The sequence below is a fragment of the Monoraphidium neglectum genome (assembly GCF_000611645.1).
Source record: "Monoraphidium neglectum strain SAG 48.87 unplaced genomic scaffold scaffold00380, whole genome shotgun sequence".
Lineage (NCBI taxonomy): Eukaryota > Viridiplantae > Chlorophyta > Chlorophyceae > Sphaeropleales > Selenastraceae > Monoraphidium > Monoraphidium neglectum.
The window spans coordinates 1,239-14,642 of NW_014013248.1; the positions used below are offsets into that span (position 1 = coordinate 1,239).

Here is a 13,404-nt window from a genome sequence, read left to right on the forward strand (position 1 = left end):
TGGCCTGGAGGGGAGTCGAGGGGGCCGTCGGGCGCGCGCCTGGCGTCGCGGCTGGGGACGCTCTCGCTTGCGCGCCCCTTTCCTCGGTCCTGCGCTCGCCTCGCGCACCTGGCGTCGCCGCGGTGCTCTCGACGGCCCGCGGTCCCGACCTTGTGGATCCACGGTCCAATCCGACGACACACGATTCTCACAGTCCCTCATCTATACCCCAATTCATCCTCTCCCCCCCCCCCCCAGAATACCTGTACCTGGTGCTGGTGCTCAACCAGGTGGCGCTGCCAGAGGAGGCGCTCTTCATACTCAGGTCAGGGGGCGGGCCACGAGGCAGCACGGGGGCCCCGCACGCGCATGGATGTGCGCGCACCTGCCCCGCAGCCCGTCGCCGTCACAGGCTCGCGCTGCCTTTTTGCTCACGTGCCAGGGTCGCACTCGCCACTAGCCGTCCGTGCGCTTGGCGCCCGCACAACCCGTCTTCTCAACCCCGGCACTCCGCTTTTCCCACCTCTCCCCCCATGCCCCTTCCCATCTGCAGTTGCGTCCAACCCCCCTTCTTCCCCAGCACCCACACACAGACTTACACACAGACGCCCTCACAAACACACAACCCCCTGCCGGCAGGTACCAGAAGTTTTACAGCCTCACGCGCCCCGGCGGCGCGTACAAGCAGCTGCTGTCCCCCGAGGACTCCTCCATGATCCCGCTGCTCTCCGCGTTCCAGCGGCTGGCGGTGTACCGCCGCGTGAAGCTGCCGCCCCAGGCGCTGCGCGGGCAGGCGCTGTACGATTACTACGACGCGCTCGTTGCCAAGTACATCGGGCGGGAGCGGCTGTACTGGTGAAGCGCGGCGACCCGGGTTGCTGCGGGGCGCACGGCGCCGCCGTCGCCGTCCCGTAGTTGCGGGAGGAGCGGCGGCACGCTGCCTGGCGGGCGGCGGGGACAGGGATTCTGGCGGCCAAGCCTGGGGAGGGCGGCAGGGGTGCTGGCAAGGTGGCAAGAGTCTGGCTTCGACGGGGCGTGAGGGGCCGTTTGCTTTTGTGCCCCCAGGGGCGCCGCTGGGAGAGCGGCGCCCGCCCCCAGCGTCGCGGCCCGCCGCCCAAACTGGGCTTTGAGGCGTGTTGCTGGCGGCAACGCCTACTTCCAGGGCTCTGATGGAGCAAACGGCTTCACAACCGGAGGACGGCTTGACAATCGGTTTCATCTCATCTAGGTTCCATCTCGGGCAAGGGGGGCATGCAGCGTCGAAATCTGTAGGGGGGCGGGGCGCAACAAGGCCACCTGTTGCCACATGCACACTTTGCGCGGGGGGCCACCCGCCCATCTTGGCGGGGTGGCGCGCCCGCCGCAATCATGTGACAGCCCCAAATTCCCGTGCCGGCCCCCGGCACCAGCCTTTTTGGGCAGTCAGTTGTACTCGGTTTTGAAAGCTCACAACGCTGTATTTTCTTGACGTGCCGGCGCGGGCAGAGGCATGGGCGCGCCCGCCGCCGCGGGTTTTGACGTGCGACGTGCGGGGCACGCGCACAGCCGCAGATCTTTTGCAGCCTGCCGCGGTGCACACGCATGCAGCGCCGTTGGCGCAGGCATGCCTTTGGCGACCGCCCGCCGCCAGGCGCGATACGGGCCCGGGCAGCAGAGCGGCGCCAGCATGTGCTGAATGCGCGTCGTCTTCTTTTGCAGGGAGCTTGCTTGCTTTTGGAGGTGAGCAGGCCCCTCCGCCCCCGTTGTGTGACAATCGCAAGGCCATGTGCGCCCGCTGCTTTGAGTATCTTTCAACGCCGCTGCTTCCCGCTGGTGGCGCCGCACCACTTTGCGACCGCTGGGCGAAGCGGCTCCCCTTAGGTGTCTTTATTGATATTGGCTCGGGCAGTGCGCTGCGCCCGAGTGGCGCAGCGGGCGCCGCGCGTTTGGCGCCGTTGGAGCGGCTCCGTCCGTCTTCGGTTGCTGTGTGCGCGCCCGCTGCGCCTCCTGCTCTCCTAAGCATTCATGGGAAGGCATGGACTCCTTACTAGCATCCTGAACGTGTTGCCGAGTGGTCCTTTGTGTGCGTACCCAGTGTGTTGTCTCCAGACCAAAGGTTTGACCGTCAATTGACCGTCAGACTGACCAGGTCAATTGACCACCACCAAACGATTTGGCAGCTACCCCCTTGTGTGCAGAGTGGCGTGTCGTCAAGCGTGTGTCCAGGGCTCCGCCACGCCACCCATGTGTACCAACCCACTTGCCCTGCCGTCCCGCTGGCGCGGCTGTCGAGTGAGTGCGCACGTCTGTCTGTCTGTACTGGATCTGACAATATGCCCGCCGCCCCACCCACACTCCCCTTGGCACGGCGCGGGTGCCAAGAGTCGCATCAAAAGGGCCAAGCAATCACACACGCGGGCGCCGCTCTTATTTTGAAGCGAGGCATCGAGGCAGCCAAAACCACCGGCGCCCCCTTTTTTGAGCACATATCCCTGCGCGGAGTTTTTCACGGGCGCGACAACGGCGATGCCTCGCAGTACAAAACAGCCCGCCGTGTTTGCTCCCGTGCATTAGCGGGGCTGCGCGGCGGGTGGGGGCCTACACGTCCGTCCCTTTCAAAAACAATCCTGGATTGGCCTCAGCTGTTGATCACGAACAATCCGGCCCCAGCGGTCCCAGCCGCCCGCCGGGCCTGACGCATGGCCCTTCCTGGGTGTCAGGCGCGCTGCTTCACACAGCATTGTCGGGGGCCGCCCAGCGCTGGCCGCGCGCCTTATGCCGTGTCGTGTTGCTTTACCGCAGCTGGCTTGAAAGCAGTTGTGGTTGGTCTTGAGCACCGTCGCGGGGCCAAGCAACCCGGGCCCTCACCCTACACTTTGCAGCCTTGCCTCCAAATACTGCAGTTGCCCACCAATGTAATGACTGAGGGTGCAAGGTTTGGTGTCATTGAGGGTTACATGGGCTAAGGGGTGTGTCCACAACTCGCACAGCTTTTGCAGGGAACAGTTGAGACAAGTCAAGGCGTGCACCAGCAGCACAGAGGGGCCTGCTGATTGGGCTTTGCGTGCGTGACCTGGGGCGGCAGAGAAATCAGCATCCTCGCAGCCGAGACGGCACTCCTCACGCGCCGCCGTCGCTGACGCCCCCGTCATCGCTCGACGTGCCGCGCCGCGCCCCGCAGCCGCGCCGCGCCGAGCGGCTCTGCCTGGCCCCCGCAACGCCAAGGGGCGAGGGCAGGGGCGCCGCGCTGCCCTTGAGCCCCGGGAGAGCCACGCCCGGGCGCCGCGGGGCCGCAGCCCCGCCGCTGACGGCGCGCGCGCACGCGTCCGGCGGCGAGACGTCGGATGCCGGCGCGTCTGGTGCATTGCTGGCCAGGGGGCCGTCCGCCTCCTCCTCCTCCTCCTGCGCACGACGCTGTTGCTCTGACTCAGCATCAGCCTCGCCCACCTGCACGAGATCTGCACCCCCCTCACACTCTGCCGCGATTTGCAGCGCCCGCTCGTCTGCCAGCTCAGACTCACGCATCAACCCCGCCTGAATAAGAACCCCTGTTTGGCGGTCGCTACCATTGTTGCCAGCCGCGGCACGGCAGCCGGCCAGCTCAGCCCTCAATATACACTCCCTCGCCGCTGCGCCGCGCAGCTGCGCCCGTAGGGACCTGCAGCTGCTTGCCAGCCGCTCGCAGAGCGCCAGTGCCCGCCCCGCGTGGCCGGCGAGGCCGCTCTCCACCCGTCCTAGGATGTGCATTGCAGCCGCCGCGCGCGAGCTCAGTCTCTCGGCCTCCTTGCGCGTGGCGCCGGCCGCGGCCTCGGCCTCGTGAGCCCGCGCGGCGCTCTGCAGGAGAGCGTCCTCGGCATCCGCCTCCGCACGCCCGCGCGCCGCCTCCGCCGCGCCCAGCTCGTGCAGCAGGTGCCGCGCGTGCTCGTCTGCCAGCTCAGCGCGCCGCTCAGCGGCCGCCGCCTGCAGCGCCGCGGCTTGCGCGGAGCGCCGCGCGTGGTCGCGGTCTGCGCGCAGGCGGTCCTCCTCGCCCGCGTGGCGGCGCTCCTCTGAAAGCAGCGCCTCCCACTGGCGGTCCCTCAGGGCTTCCATTTGCAATCTGATGTCGTCGAGCGCCGAGAGCCCCGCGCGCCGCGCCGCGTCGAGCTCGAGCGCTGCTTGGGACAGCCCCGCGCGCCGCGCCGCCTCGCTGGCGCTCAGCTCGGAGCGCAGCCGCTCCACCTGCTCAGCGGTCGCGGACGCACCAAGGTCGGCGTCCGCCGCGCAGCGACGTGCCTGCTGCAGCTGCCCCTTGAGGGTCTGGACCTGGATTGTAGGGGAGCAGTCGGTACGTAGCCGCAATGAGTGCGGTGTCTTTTCGCGCACGCTCAGACCACGGTCCTGCAGCGCGCTGCACCGACGCTCCAAACACTTGCGGTGCTGAAGCAGTTGCGTTCAGCGGCAACTGCACAGCGCCAGACCTGCTGCTTGCTTGTTGTGCTTCGAACCCGCCTCGAGTCGATCGTGCACGCTGGGAGGCAGCGGCGGCCGGGCGCACCTCTTCTGCGTGTCTGTCGGCTGCGCGGCGCTGCGACGCGCAGCGCGCCGCCGGGCGGGGCTTGTCACGCTTGATCCCAAACTTGACCATGGTCAAGTCCCAGCCTCAGATGAGTCGTTCTTTGTTTGGTTGGGGTGAGAGTGGGAGATGGTTTGGCAGCGCGGCGCATGGCGCGGCAGCGTGCAGCAGCGGGCGGGGTATAAACTGCAGTATATCTGCCTGGCACCCAGCACAGTAGTTTACCTCCAGTAGTGTTATCTGCTTTATCACGCCAGCAGCTCGGTCTGCTTATGGATCCGGAAAGAACCGCTCGTTGGCAAGTGGCGGCGATAACATGCGAGCACGATTCTATCCACTACTGTGACGTTATTGCTGGCACTCCACAAAATTTGAAGGGCGTGAGGCTGTCAACGTTTTCATCAAGCCCCCGCGCCCTTCAAAGTCTCAAACCCTCCACACGCGCCAACTGGGCCCCTCCTCAGGTGTCTACATTGACACTGGTTGACCACCCCTCTTCAAGTGAACGAATCGATGGTACTGGTGCTTACAAGGCCAATGCAGGGCTTCCTCAAAGCGTCACCATCTGAGGCTGACGGCGACGGCGTCGGCCCGGCCCATCTCCCAATTCGGGTCCCAGGGCTTGTCCACCTCGTGGGGGGCCGCCAGCAGGGTGGTGGCGTAGCGGCCCACACCCTCAAGATGCTCCAGGTAGCCAGGAGCGCCTGGGGAGGGTTTGGAGGCCGGGAGGGGTGATGCAGAGTGAGTCTGCTGGCGGCGCGCCGTCCACACGCTGAGCGCGCCTTTGCGGGGTGCATGCGCGCGCTCGCGGCCAGCGCGGCGGCCCCAGCGCTCGCCGCGGACAAACGTGCAAAGGGCGGCGGTGGGGGCTGCAGCCCGCACGATTGGAGCCCTACCGCCCGATCTCGCGGCAGCGCGCACGCGCCCCGCCCGCGCACCAGCCGGGCTGAAACGCATTCGGCGGCGTGCGCCGCCCGCTGCGGCCGCCGCGCTCGCTTGCGCTCTCAGGGCCCCTGCCGCACGCATGCTGTATTGAGCGCGGTTGCGTCCTCACCCGGATACACCACGTTGTCTGCAGCCACGACTGTGCCGTGCCCTACCAGTCCCAGGGCCTCCGCAGCTAGAAGGTCTGGCAGGTAGCACGGCTTGCTGGGGGGCGAGGGGGGGGGGTGGGAGGGGCAAATTTGGGCAAACGAGGGTCCGGGCGTCCGAGGTTCAAGGGGAAGGGGCGCAGAGGCTGTTACAGGCTTATAGCATTCCAGCACTTTCAAACCTGAGGGCGCACCCCTAGCTGCCGGCCCAGCGCGACGTCTTGACATGAACCGAGGTGTGCTGCGTCGTAGCGTGGCAGGCTGCAGTGCAATGTAGGGCACTGAGGCGCAGCGGAGCGTGTGACGCGCGCCGCCGCGCTCACCAGTGGTCCAGAAAAAGGTAGTCCACCGGCGCCCCGCCTGCAGCTGCGGCCCGCGCTGTCGCGCCAGCTGCCGCCGCTGCCCGCCCTTCCAATGGGGGCGCCCCAGCGCCTCCCTCCCCCGCAGCCCCGCCGGCCGCCGCCGCAGCAGCGGCCTCCGCCTGCTGCTCAACCGCCTGCGCCTGCAGCCCTGCGAGCACGCCGCCGCCGCTGCCCGCCGCCGCCGCCCCCGACGCGCCGCCGCCCTCTCCGGGCCGCGCCCGTTGCCGCGCCGCTGCGATGATGCGTGCGGCTTCCGGCAGCTTCTCGCTGCCGAGGCCCTCGAGGATTGTCACGCGCGCCCCCACCCCCGCGTAGTCAATAATTTGCCGCGCCACCGCCGCGTTTTGGGGGTTGGCCTCTGCAAGCAGGCGGTTGCATGCATTGCGGCAGTCAAGCAGGGGCGTAGATGGTAGGCCGGTGAATGCGGACGAAGCCCGCCCAACGGCTGTGCTTTGCTGCGCCGCCCTCAGCGGCGGCATCACGATAGGGGACGCGCTCCGATGCCTGTCGTATCAAAGCAGCGCGTTCGGCGGAGCAACCAGCAGGCACCTCGCAGGGCCGCGATCGCGCAGAGCCGAACCCCCACCTATGCAGACCAGCAGGCCCCCCTGATCAAGCTGCCGCGCGGTGCGCACGGCGCTGTAGCCCTGCAGGGCGGAGCAACGGGGGCTGGCGGCTTGTCCGTGGCCAGGAATGCATCGGCTTCAGGGGTCGCCCGTGCGCGGGGGCGTCCCGCGCTCCGGCAGCGCCCGAAGGCAGCTCGCAGAGGGGCGGGGCCCGCGCCGGCGAGGTCGACGCGCCGGCGAGGGCGCAGGGAGGTCTGGTGTCGGTCTGGTTTCGACAGCCCCCTTTGAGTCCCTCCTCCTCCCCGGGCCCCCGGCTCTCAATCTCATTGGCAGGACGGCGGCGGCGGCCCGCACCCACCAAGAACGTCCCGATTTCCAGTGCCACCTGCGGCCGCAGGTCCGACAACACCTGCATGGGTGCGGGCCGGAAAGAAATGCTGTCAGGGCGCTCAAGAGACCTGCTTGCATCCAAGGCGTGTGCCGCGGACAGCACTGGCACTGAAGTGAGGCCCGTGTTGCAACCAGGGGCCGCAGGCGCCCCGACTTCGGCAGACGATGCCGCCTGCGGTCCCTAGAGGGCTTCCATGGTGCCGCAGGTGGCGCCGTCTCTGGTCACCGCGCCCTGCTCGTCCGCCTGCGCCCCCGCGTTCCTAATTGACTTTTGCTGTCCACATGGGGCTTAGGTTGCTGCTGTCACCGGCACCTGTGCGCCTGCTGCACCCATCAAGCTCTGTCTGCGGACAACTGCCACCAAGATCTGCCTGTCCTTTACTTTGACTGAGATCTGCCTAGCCGCGGGCCGCACCTGGTCCAGCATAGCACCCTTCTCGGCGCCAATTGCGTACATGGGGTAGTGCCTGCGAAGGATGGATGGAGGGCGGCCGGTGCTGGCTGTGATGGGGGGGGTCGGGCATGTGGGCAGCCACGTGTGCAGGTGTTCGACGATGTGCTGGTCCTGTAGCGTGGGATGTGGCACCTTTCTGAAGTGCCCAGGGCTTGCGCCCTGTATTTACGGGTGACCTTTCCAGCCCAGCAGCCACGTCTACCTCACCCCAGGCGCGCGCTGCCGCAGCAAGCAGCGGTCTTGGCAAGCAGCAGCCCCCAAAAGCGTCCACCCCAGCAACCGCGCGCTCACGTTGCCCACTCGTCCAGCGCCGACAACACCGCTGCCGCGTCTCCAGGCGCCGCCTTGGCCCGCACCCACGGCAGGATGTCGCTCGGCTGCGCATACGGCCATCGGGTGTAAAAGTCTGCCTGGAAGTCGTCGGCATCGTCATCGCCGTCTGCTGCTGCTGCTGCCGCTGCTGCTGCGGGCGACGCAGCTGCTGCAGCAATTGATGCCACCAATGCTGCCAACGCCGCGCGGCGACTGGGTGCGTTGAAGCTCTCATTGTTTTCAATGGCAATTGTTTGCTGTACATGGCTGCTAACACGAACCCTGTGCCTCCCTCTGCATGCCGCGCCTTCGATTGGCTTCAATGATCTCGTGCCGCAGACGGGCTGCTGCACTGCGAGGCCTTGCATCGTGGAAGACAGTACGTAAAATCACAATGTTGATGTCAATCCGCAAAGCCCAAGTTTATCGACCCCACCATCAGCTGACCAGGTCAACGTCACCCGCGCACATGGTTCAGTGGTGGCACCGGTCCCAGGCGCCTGCCATTGGGGCAGACTGCTCTGCACAACACATTGAAGTAAATTGCTTGGTTCGATTTCAAGCGGCTCGCAGATCACCGCGGCACTGTTCAGCCTGTTTTACGGCAGTGCACGGCAGCAACAAGGGAAAAAATCCACACCAGCTTCGCTGCGAACCAGGGCAGTATGTACCCCATTGAATAGCATGGCAATGTTCAGGCCTTGTTGCACAAGCCCTTGCCATGCAGGTGCGGCACGCATGCCTATAGTGCGGACCTTGGTTGTTTGACCAAGCGCTGCCGCGCAGCATGCTTGCGACATGGCAGTAATGAGCGAAGCCACATGTCCCTGCAGAACTGACACGTTGTATGCGCCACAGTAAGGATGCGGCGCATGCCTGTATTGGCGCGATTGGCCCGCCCTCCCCCCCTTGCACCTACCCAGCGGTCGCCCCAGAAGTGAGAGGCCCGCGCAGCGGTGGATGTACCCGACTAACACGACGGTGGAATAACTTCAATGCGCATTTGTTTCTAGCTTACAACCACTTGTTGAGTTGGTTCATCAGCTCCGAACGCATCTACAGCATCAAGCGCGCACCTGCAGCATCAAGCGCAGGTTGCTTACCGCTCGCAAAGCCCCTACGCTTCACCTCTTTTCCGTGCCAGAGCTTCTGACACGCGCGTCCATTCATCAGGCGACGACCCCAGCCACGCAGCGCGCGAGAGAGTGAGACAGGGGCTTGATCCGGCCGTGGGCGTAGGCCCGTATAGAGGCAGTGATGGAGGTCTCTTCGCTGGCGTATGTAGGGGCCGACACCACGGCGCCCACACCCGAAGCCCTCGCCGCAGCCCTGCATGTGCACCAGCGCGTCGCCTCGTCACACGAAGATGCGCCGCTGCACCGGCGCGTGCTCCGCTTCATCCTATCGCCGCTGGCCCGGCTGCAGCGCGGCGGCGATCAGCAGGAGACACAGCGGCAGGAAGAGGATGCCTCCTCCGACCTGCAGGACGACATGCTGTGCGGTTGCAGCGAGGATGGGACTGAATTTTCAGGGGAGGATGTCCTCGGCAGCAGCCCATTTGCATCCTGCGCCGACCTGCAGGACTACCGCCGCATGCTTGCGGAGCGCCGCGACGCACGCGCCGCGCAGCTGCAGCGGCGGCGCGCGCGGGACGCCGCAGGCCAGCGCGAGCTCGAGCGCGCGGCGCGGCCGGGGCCGCTGCGGCGCCTGCTGCAGTGGGCCGTGCGCGGCGCACGGGCGGCGGGGCGGTGCGTGAGCCCGCAGGGCGCGGGTAACAACGACGCAACTCTGGGGGAGCGGATATTCAATGTGCTCACGTCGATCCCCTTTGTAATCGTTGGCCTTCACAGCCTGAGGTGAGGGATCACGGTCACAGCCTCATGCAGCGCGCTGCCTTGCAGGCTGGCCGTTCGCGCAAACACCCCTGCCAGACAGCGTGCTTCTGGCTGCGGCGAGGGCTCAATGCAAGCGCAGTGGCTGCAGGCATCCCCACGCCAGCCTGCAAGCTGTCCCCCCAGCCACCTTCGCCTCTCGTCTTGGTCGCAGCACCTTGACACCTCCTCTTGACAGCCCCCGCCCCGCTTTCGACCCCTCCCCTCCCGCGCCCCCAGGGGCGAGGGCGGCCCCGCGCGCCGCAACTTCGGGCTGAGTTTCGTGGCCACCGGCGTCATCGCCGCCGTGTACCACGCCAGCAGCGGCGGCGCGCGCCTCGTCATGCGCAAGCTGGACTACTGGTCGATCGCGCTGACGTCCTCGGTGCTGCGGAAGGCGACCGGCCTCGGCGTGCCGCCGCTCGTCAACGCCGCCGCCGCGCTGCTGACGCCCCTCAAGCCGACGCTCGTCACGGGCGCCAACCTGGCCATCATAGAGGCGCGCTACCTGAAGACAGCCATGGAGCACGCCCACCTGCGGCCCTCCTTCGGCGCGCACATCGGCGTCGCCGCCACCGGCCTCGGGTTCTTCATGCTGGAGGACGTCCTGGTCCTGGGCATGGGCGCGCCGCCGGTGGTGCACAGCCTGTGGCACCTGCTGAGCACGGTGTCGCTCAGCCTGGTCGGGCCGCTCCTGACACACTGCGAGGCGCCGCTGCTGCGGCAGGGCGCGCAGATGGTGGCTGCCGCCGCCCGGTGAGCGCTCGCGGCGCACGGTGCCGCGCCACCAAGCCGCGGGACCTCATTTCGTTGGACCGCCGCCACGGGGCCGCGGATTTCATTTCATGTGGCAGAACGCCCACATGTTGTCGCAGCGCACCGCCCAAAGGCGAGGGCCCCTGCCACTCCTGTAGTTTCTTATCGCCGCCCGGGCCCTTGTGCCAGGTGATGGCGGCGCCTTTGCTCTGTCACAAGCCATTTGTTAGCTCAAACCTGATGACTACTAGAGAAGATTTGACGGACCGGCGGAGTCGGAAACCCCGTATTGCGGCGCGCCCGCTGTAGTCGTGCAACAAAGCACGATGCGGGCAGGCAAGACCCTGGGCTGGGTCTTCGCCCTTTGTTTGTTTCAACCCTATCGTTGTGCTTGTTCCTTGTTGTGTCGCATTACTTTTAATTGGGTGCGCATGAATGGTCATGCGAATTGGGTCGCAGGCTGCACTGGGTGCTGACCGCACCGGCCCCAACCCATCCACCGCGCCCGTGCTGCAGCAGCACATGCACGCCACGGCGTGGCAGCCGCACTCGCGCCCGCCGTGATGCTTGACTTGCACCAACTTGTGCGCCAGCCCTTGCGCTGATGCGTGCCCTTTCTTTCAACAAAACAGAGTCCCTGTACTGACATTCCCGAGGCTGCTGTGTAATCAGCAGGTTGTGTGCTCCACCCTTGCACCGGCCCAACAGCTGCCGAGTCCTTGAGTATCACGCAACTGAATTTGTTGTGTACATCTCGTGCAAGGGGGGTTTCAATCCGGTCATCCAGGCCCCTGCAGCGACAGCAGCAGCTTACACACACACTAATAATCAAGGCAATACAAAGCACTGCAGCAAATCATGAGCAAGAGGGCAGGCTGGCTGTTGCGGATCAAAGGATAGCAAAGCGGTAGCGGCGGATAGCAAAGCGGCGGAAACAAGCGACACGGCGCCCGACCCCTGCGCAACCAGTGCTGCGCTGCCTTGCAGGGGTGGACGTCACTTCCGAGGACACACCCAAGGGCAGTTGTTGCTTGGCGCCACTACCGAGACGCACTACCCGGTCACGCACCCCGTGCTGGCTCTCCCCTGATATCGCAGTGCGGGCCCCGCCGCGTCTCCGTCCCGGCCCCACAAGCAGAGTCGGCTGAGTGGGGTGTTGCTAGTTCAAGGCGGGCACAGACGCGGCGGACGACCAGCAGACATGAGTCAAAAAGCGCCCCCTGGCAGCACCCTCCAATAAAAACCCCGCGCCTCGGTTGACCTGCCTCAACCGGCCTGCACAGGCCTCCCCTGCGGCTTGCTCCCGCCGAGCGCGTGCCATGCAAGCCGCGTGGGCGCCGCGGCGGCCCAGAGCGCGGCGCGCGCTGGCAGCAGCGCCCACCAGACGGCGGCGGAGATGAGCCAGCCCGCGGTGCGCACGCCGCTCTGCAGGACCGACACCTGAAGGGCCACCCACCACACCAGCGGCGCGGCCAGCGCGCGCGCCGCGGCCGCAGCCGCCCTGACCGCCGCGGCGGCCGCGGAGGGCCGGTCGCGCGCAATCGCGGCCTCACGCGCCCCCGCAGCGCCGGCCGCCGCGCCGTCCGCCGCGCCGTCTGAGCGGTACGCCACAAAGCTACCGCGGCCTGCGGGCCCCGGCGCCTGCTCGGGCGCCGCGTCTTTGTCTGTTCTAGGCACCAGCTTATCCGCTGTGAAGCCCGTGGCCCCCCTCAGCCCCTTGCCGGCCCCGGCTTCGCCGCCGGTCGCCTTCTGGGAGCTGCTCTCCTGGCGCTGCTCTTGGGGGCTCGCCATCCGGATGCCCACCGGCACCGCGGCGGCCGCCGCGTGGCCCAAGCCCAAGCCCCATCCGCTGGCCGCCGCGCCAACGGCGGCCCCTGCCGCGCGTGCAGGCGCAAGCACTGCGCCCGCGAGCGCGCCGCCCGCGCGGCTTGCGGCCGACAGGAATGCCGCCCCCCTCCACCCTGCCTCGCGCGGCGGCGCGGCGGCGTGGCTGCCTGGCGGCGCCGCGGTCACCAGTCCCACCCGTGGCGGCGCCGGCGCCCTGATGGGCGCGGCAGCAAGCCCCTCCTTCATGGCGCATCCTTGACTGCCATCAGCACCCGCCACTGTCGCCGCACTGCGCCCGACAGACGCCCCGCCGCCGCCCGCCCACCCGGCCGTGGCGCCGACCGCCACAGCGGCCGCCTGGGCCGCGGCGAGCGGCGCGAGCGCGAGCGACTGAGCGACCGCGGCCAGGACTTGCAGGGTTGCGCCCGCCTGGCGCCCCCCAGACGCGTGCAGCGGCGGCGAGGCCGGGCGCGCGGCGGGGCATCCTCGGTCGCCGGCGGCCGCGGCCTCCGCGCTGCTGGCGCGGGCCTCTGTCGGCGCGCGTCCTGCTGGCAGGGCCGGCAGCGCGACGGCGGGGGCAGGTTTGTCCCCTGCGCCGCTGTCGTCAGACGAGGCCGGCTCAATCTCGGAAAGCCAAGAGTCAGCCCTTGCCGCAACCCCGGCCGCCCCCGACCCCGCCGGCAGCGGCGGCCAGAGCGTTTGCAGCGGCGAGGCGCCGCCTGCCGGCGCGATTTGCGCGTCCGCCGGCGGGAGCGGGCGGGCGGCGGCGCCGGCGACGGGCGTGGGGTGCGGGGTGAGGGGGCCGCCCCCGTCAAAGATGGGCGGCGAGGCGCCATCTGCCTCTTGCGCTTCCAGCGCCTGGAGGGTCGCGGGGGCCACGGCGCGGGCCTGCCGATCGGCTGGCCCCAGCTTGGGCGCCGCGGCGGCCGCGGTATCGTGCGCAAAGGGAGCGGCGTCGGGCTGTGGCCGCTGCGGCGTCCCGCGGGGCGCGTGCCGGGCCGTGGCTGTAGGTGCCGTCTCTCCGCCCTGCGCCGCGCGCCGCGGGACGACCGGAACGCCCGCTGCCGCCAGGGGCTGCTCCGCGAGCGGCGACTTGGCGGGGCTGGCTGCGGCGCCGCCGTCTTGGCCGCGAGCGAGGGAGCTGTTGTATTTGGCCGCGATTTCTGAGAGCCGCTGGTCTGCGCCGGCGCCGGCGCCGTCCAACGTCAGCGAGCGCGACTCAGGTTTGTCGTGGCGGCCCGACGATGCCAACGGCGGGCTCGGGC

The 13,404-nt window shown here is 68.1% G+C and overlaps 5 protein-coding genes across 5 annotated transcripts in view; 2 read left to right on the forward strand and 3 right to left on the reverse strand.

Annotated features, from left to right (window-relative positions):
• Positions 1-838, forward strand: part of MNEG_3124 (myo-inositol oxygenase) — a gene marked incomplete at both ends in the record, with an annotated part of 1,762 nt that extends 924 nt beyond the window's left edge. Inside the window, 2 exons of the mRNA XM_014048393.1 lie at positions 238-304; positions 619-838. Of these exons, the coding sequence (XP_013903847.1) occupies positions 238-304; positions 619-838 (287 nt within the window). The remainder of the gene's footprint in view (positions 1-237; positions 305-618) is intronic.
• Positions 839-3,078: 2,240 nt separating this feature from the next.
• On the reverse strand, positions 3,079-4,582 carry MNEG_3125 (hypothetical protein; the record flags this gene model as incomplete). Its single annotated transcript, XM_014048394.1, has 2 exons — positions 3,079-4,260; positions 4,493-4,582. 2 exons carry the CDS (start codon positions 4,580-4,582, stop codon positions 3,079-3,081), a joined length of 1,272 nt encoding a protein of 423 aa, XP_013903848.1.
• Positions 4,583-5,068: 486 nt separating this feature from the next.
• MNEG_3126 (Catechol O-methyltransferase) lies at positions 5,069-8,770 on the reverse strand (the record flags this gene model as incomplete). Its single annotated transcript, XM_014048395.1, has 8 exons — positions 5,069-5,214; positions 5,565-5,659; positions 5,925-6,321; positions 6,550-6,610; positions 6,888-6,938; positions 7,335-7,386; positions 7,665-7,750; positions 8,762-8,770. The coding sequence occupies 8 exons, from the start codon at positions 8,768-8,770 to the stop codon at positions 5,069-5,071; spliced, it is 897 nt and encodes a 298-aa protein (XP_013903849.1).
• A 172-nt stretch (positions 8,771-8,942) lies between these two features.
• Positions 8,943-10,316, forward strand: MNEG_3127 (hypothetical protein; the record flags this gene model as incomplete). The annotated part of the gene is made up of 2 exons (XM_014048396.1): positions 8,943-9,541; positions 9,797-10,316. The coding sequence occupies 2 exons, from the start codon at positions 8,943-8,945 to the stop codon at positions 10,314-10,316; spliced, it is 1,119 nt and encodes a 372-aa protein (XP_013903850.1).
• Positions 10,317-11,578: 1,262 nt separating this feature from the next.
• MNEG_3128 (hypothetical protein) lies at positions 11,579-12,385 on the reverse strand (the record flags this gene model as incomplete). The annotated part of the gene is made up of 1 exon (XM_014048397.1): positions 11,579-12,385. One exon carries the CDS (start codon positions 12,383-12,385, stop codon positions 11,579-11,581), a length of 807 nt encoding a protein of 268 aa, XP_013903851.1.
• Between the last annotated feature and the right edge of the window lie 1,019 nt (positions 12,386-13,404).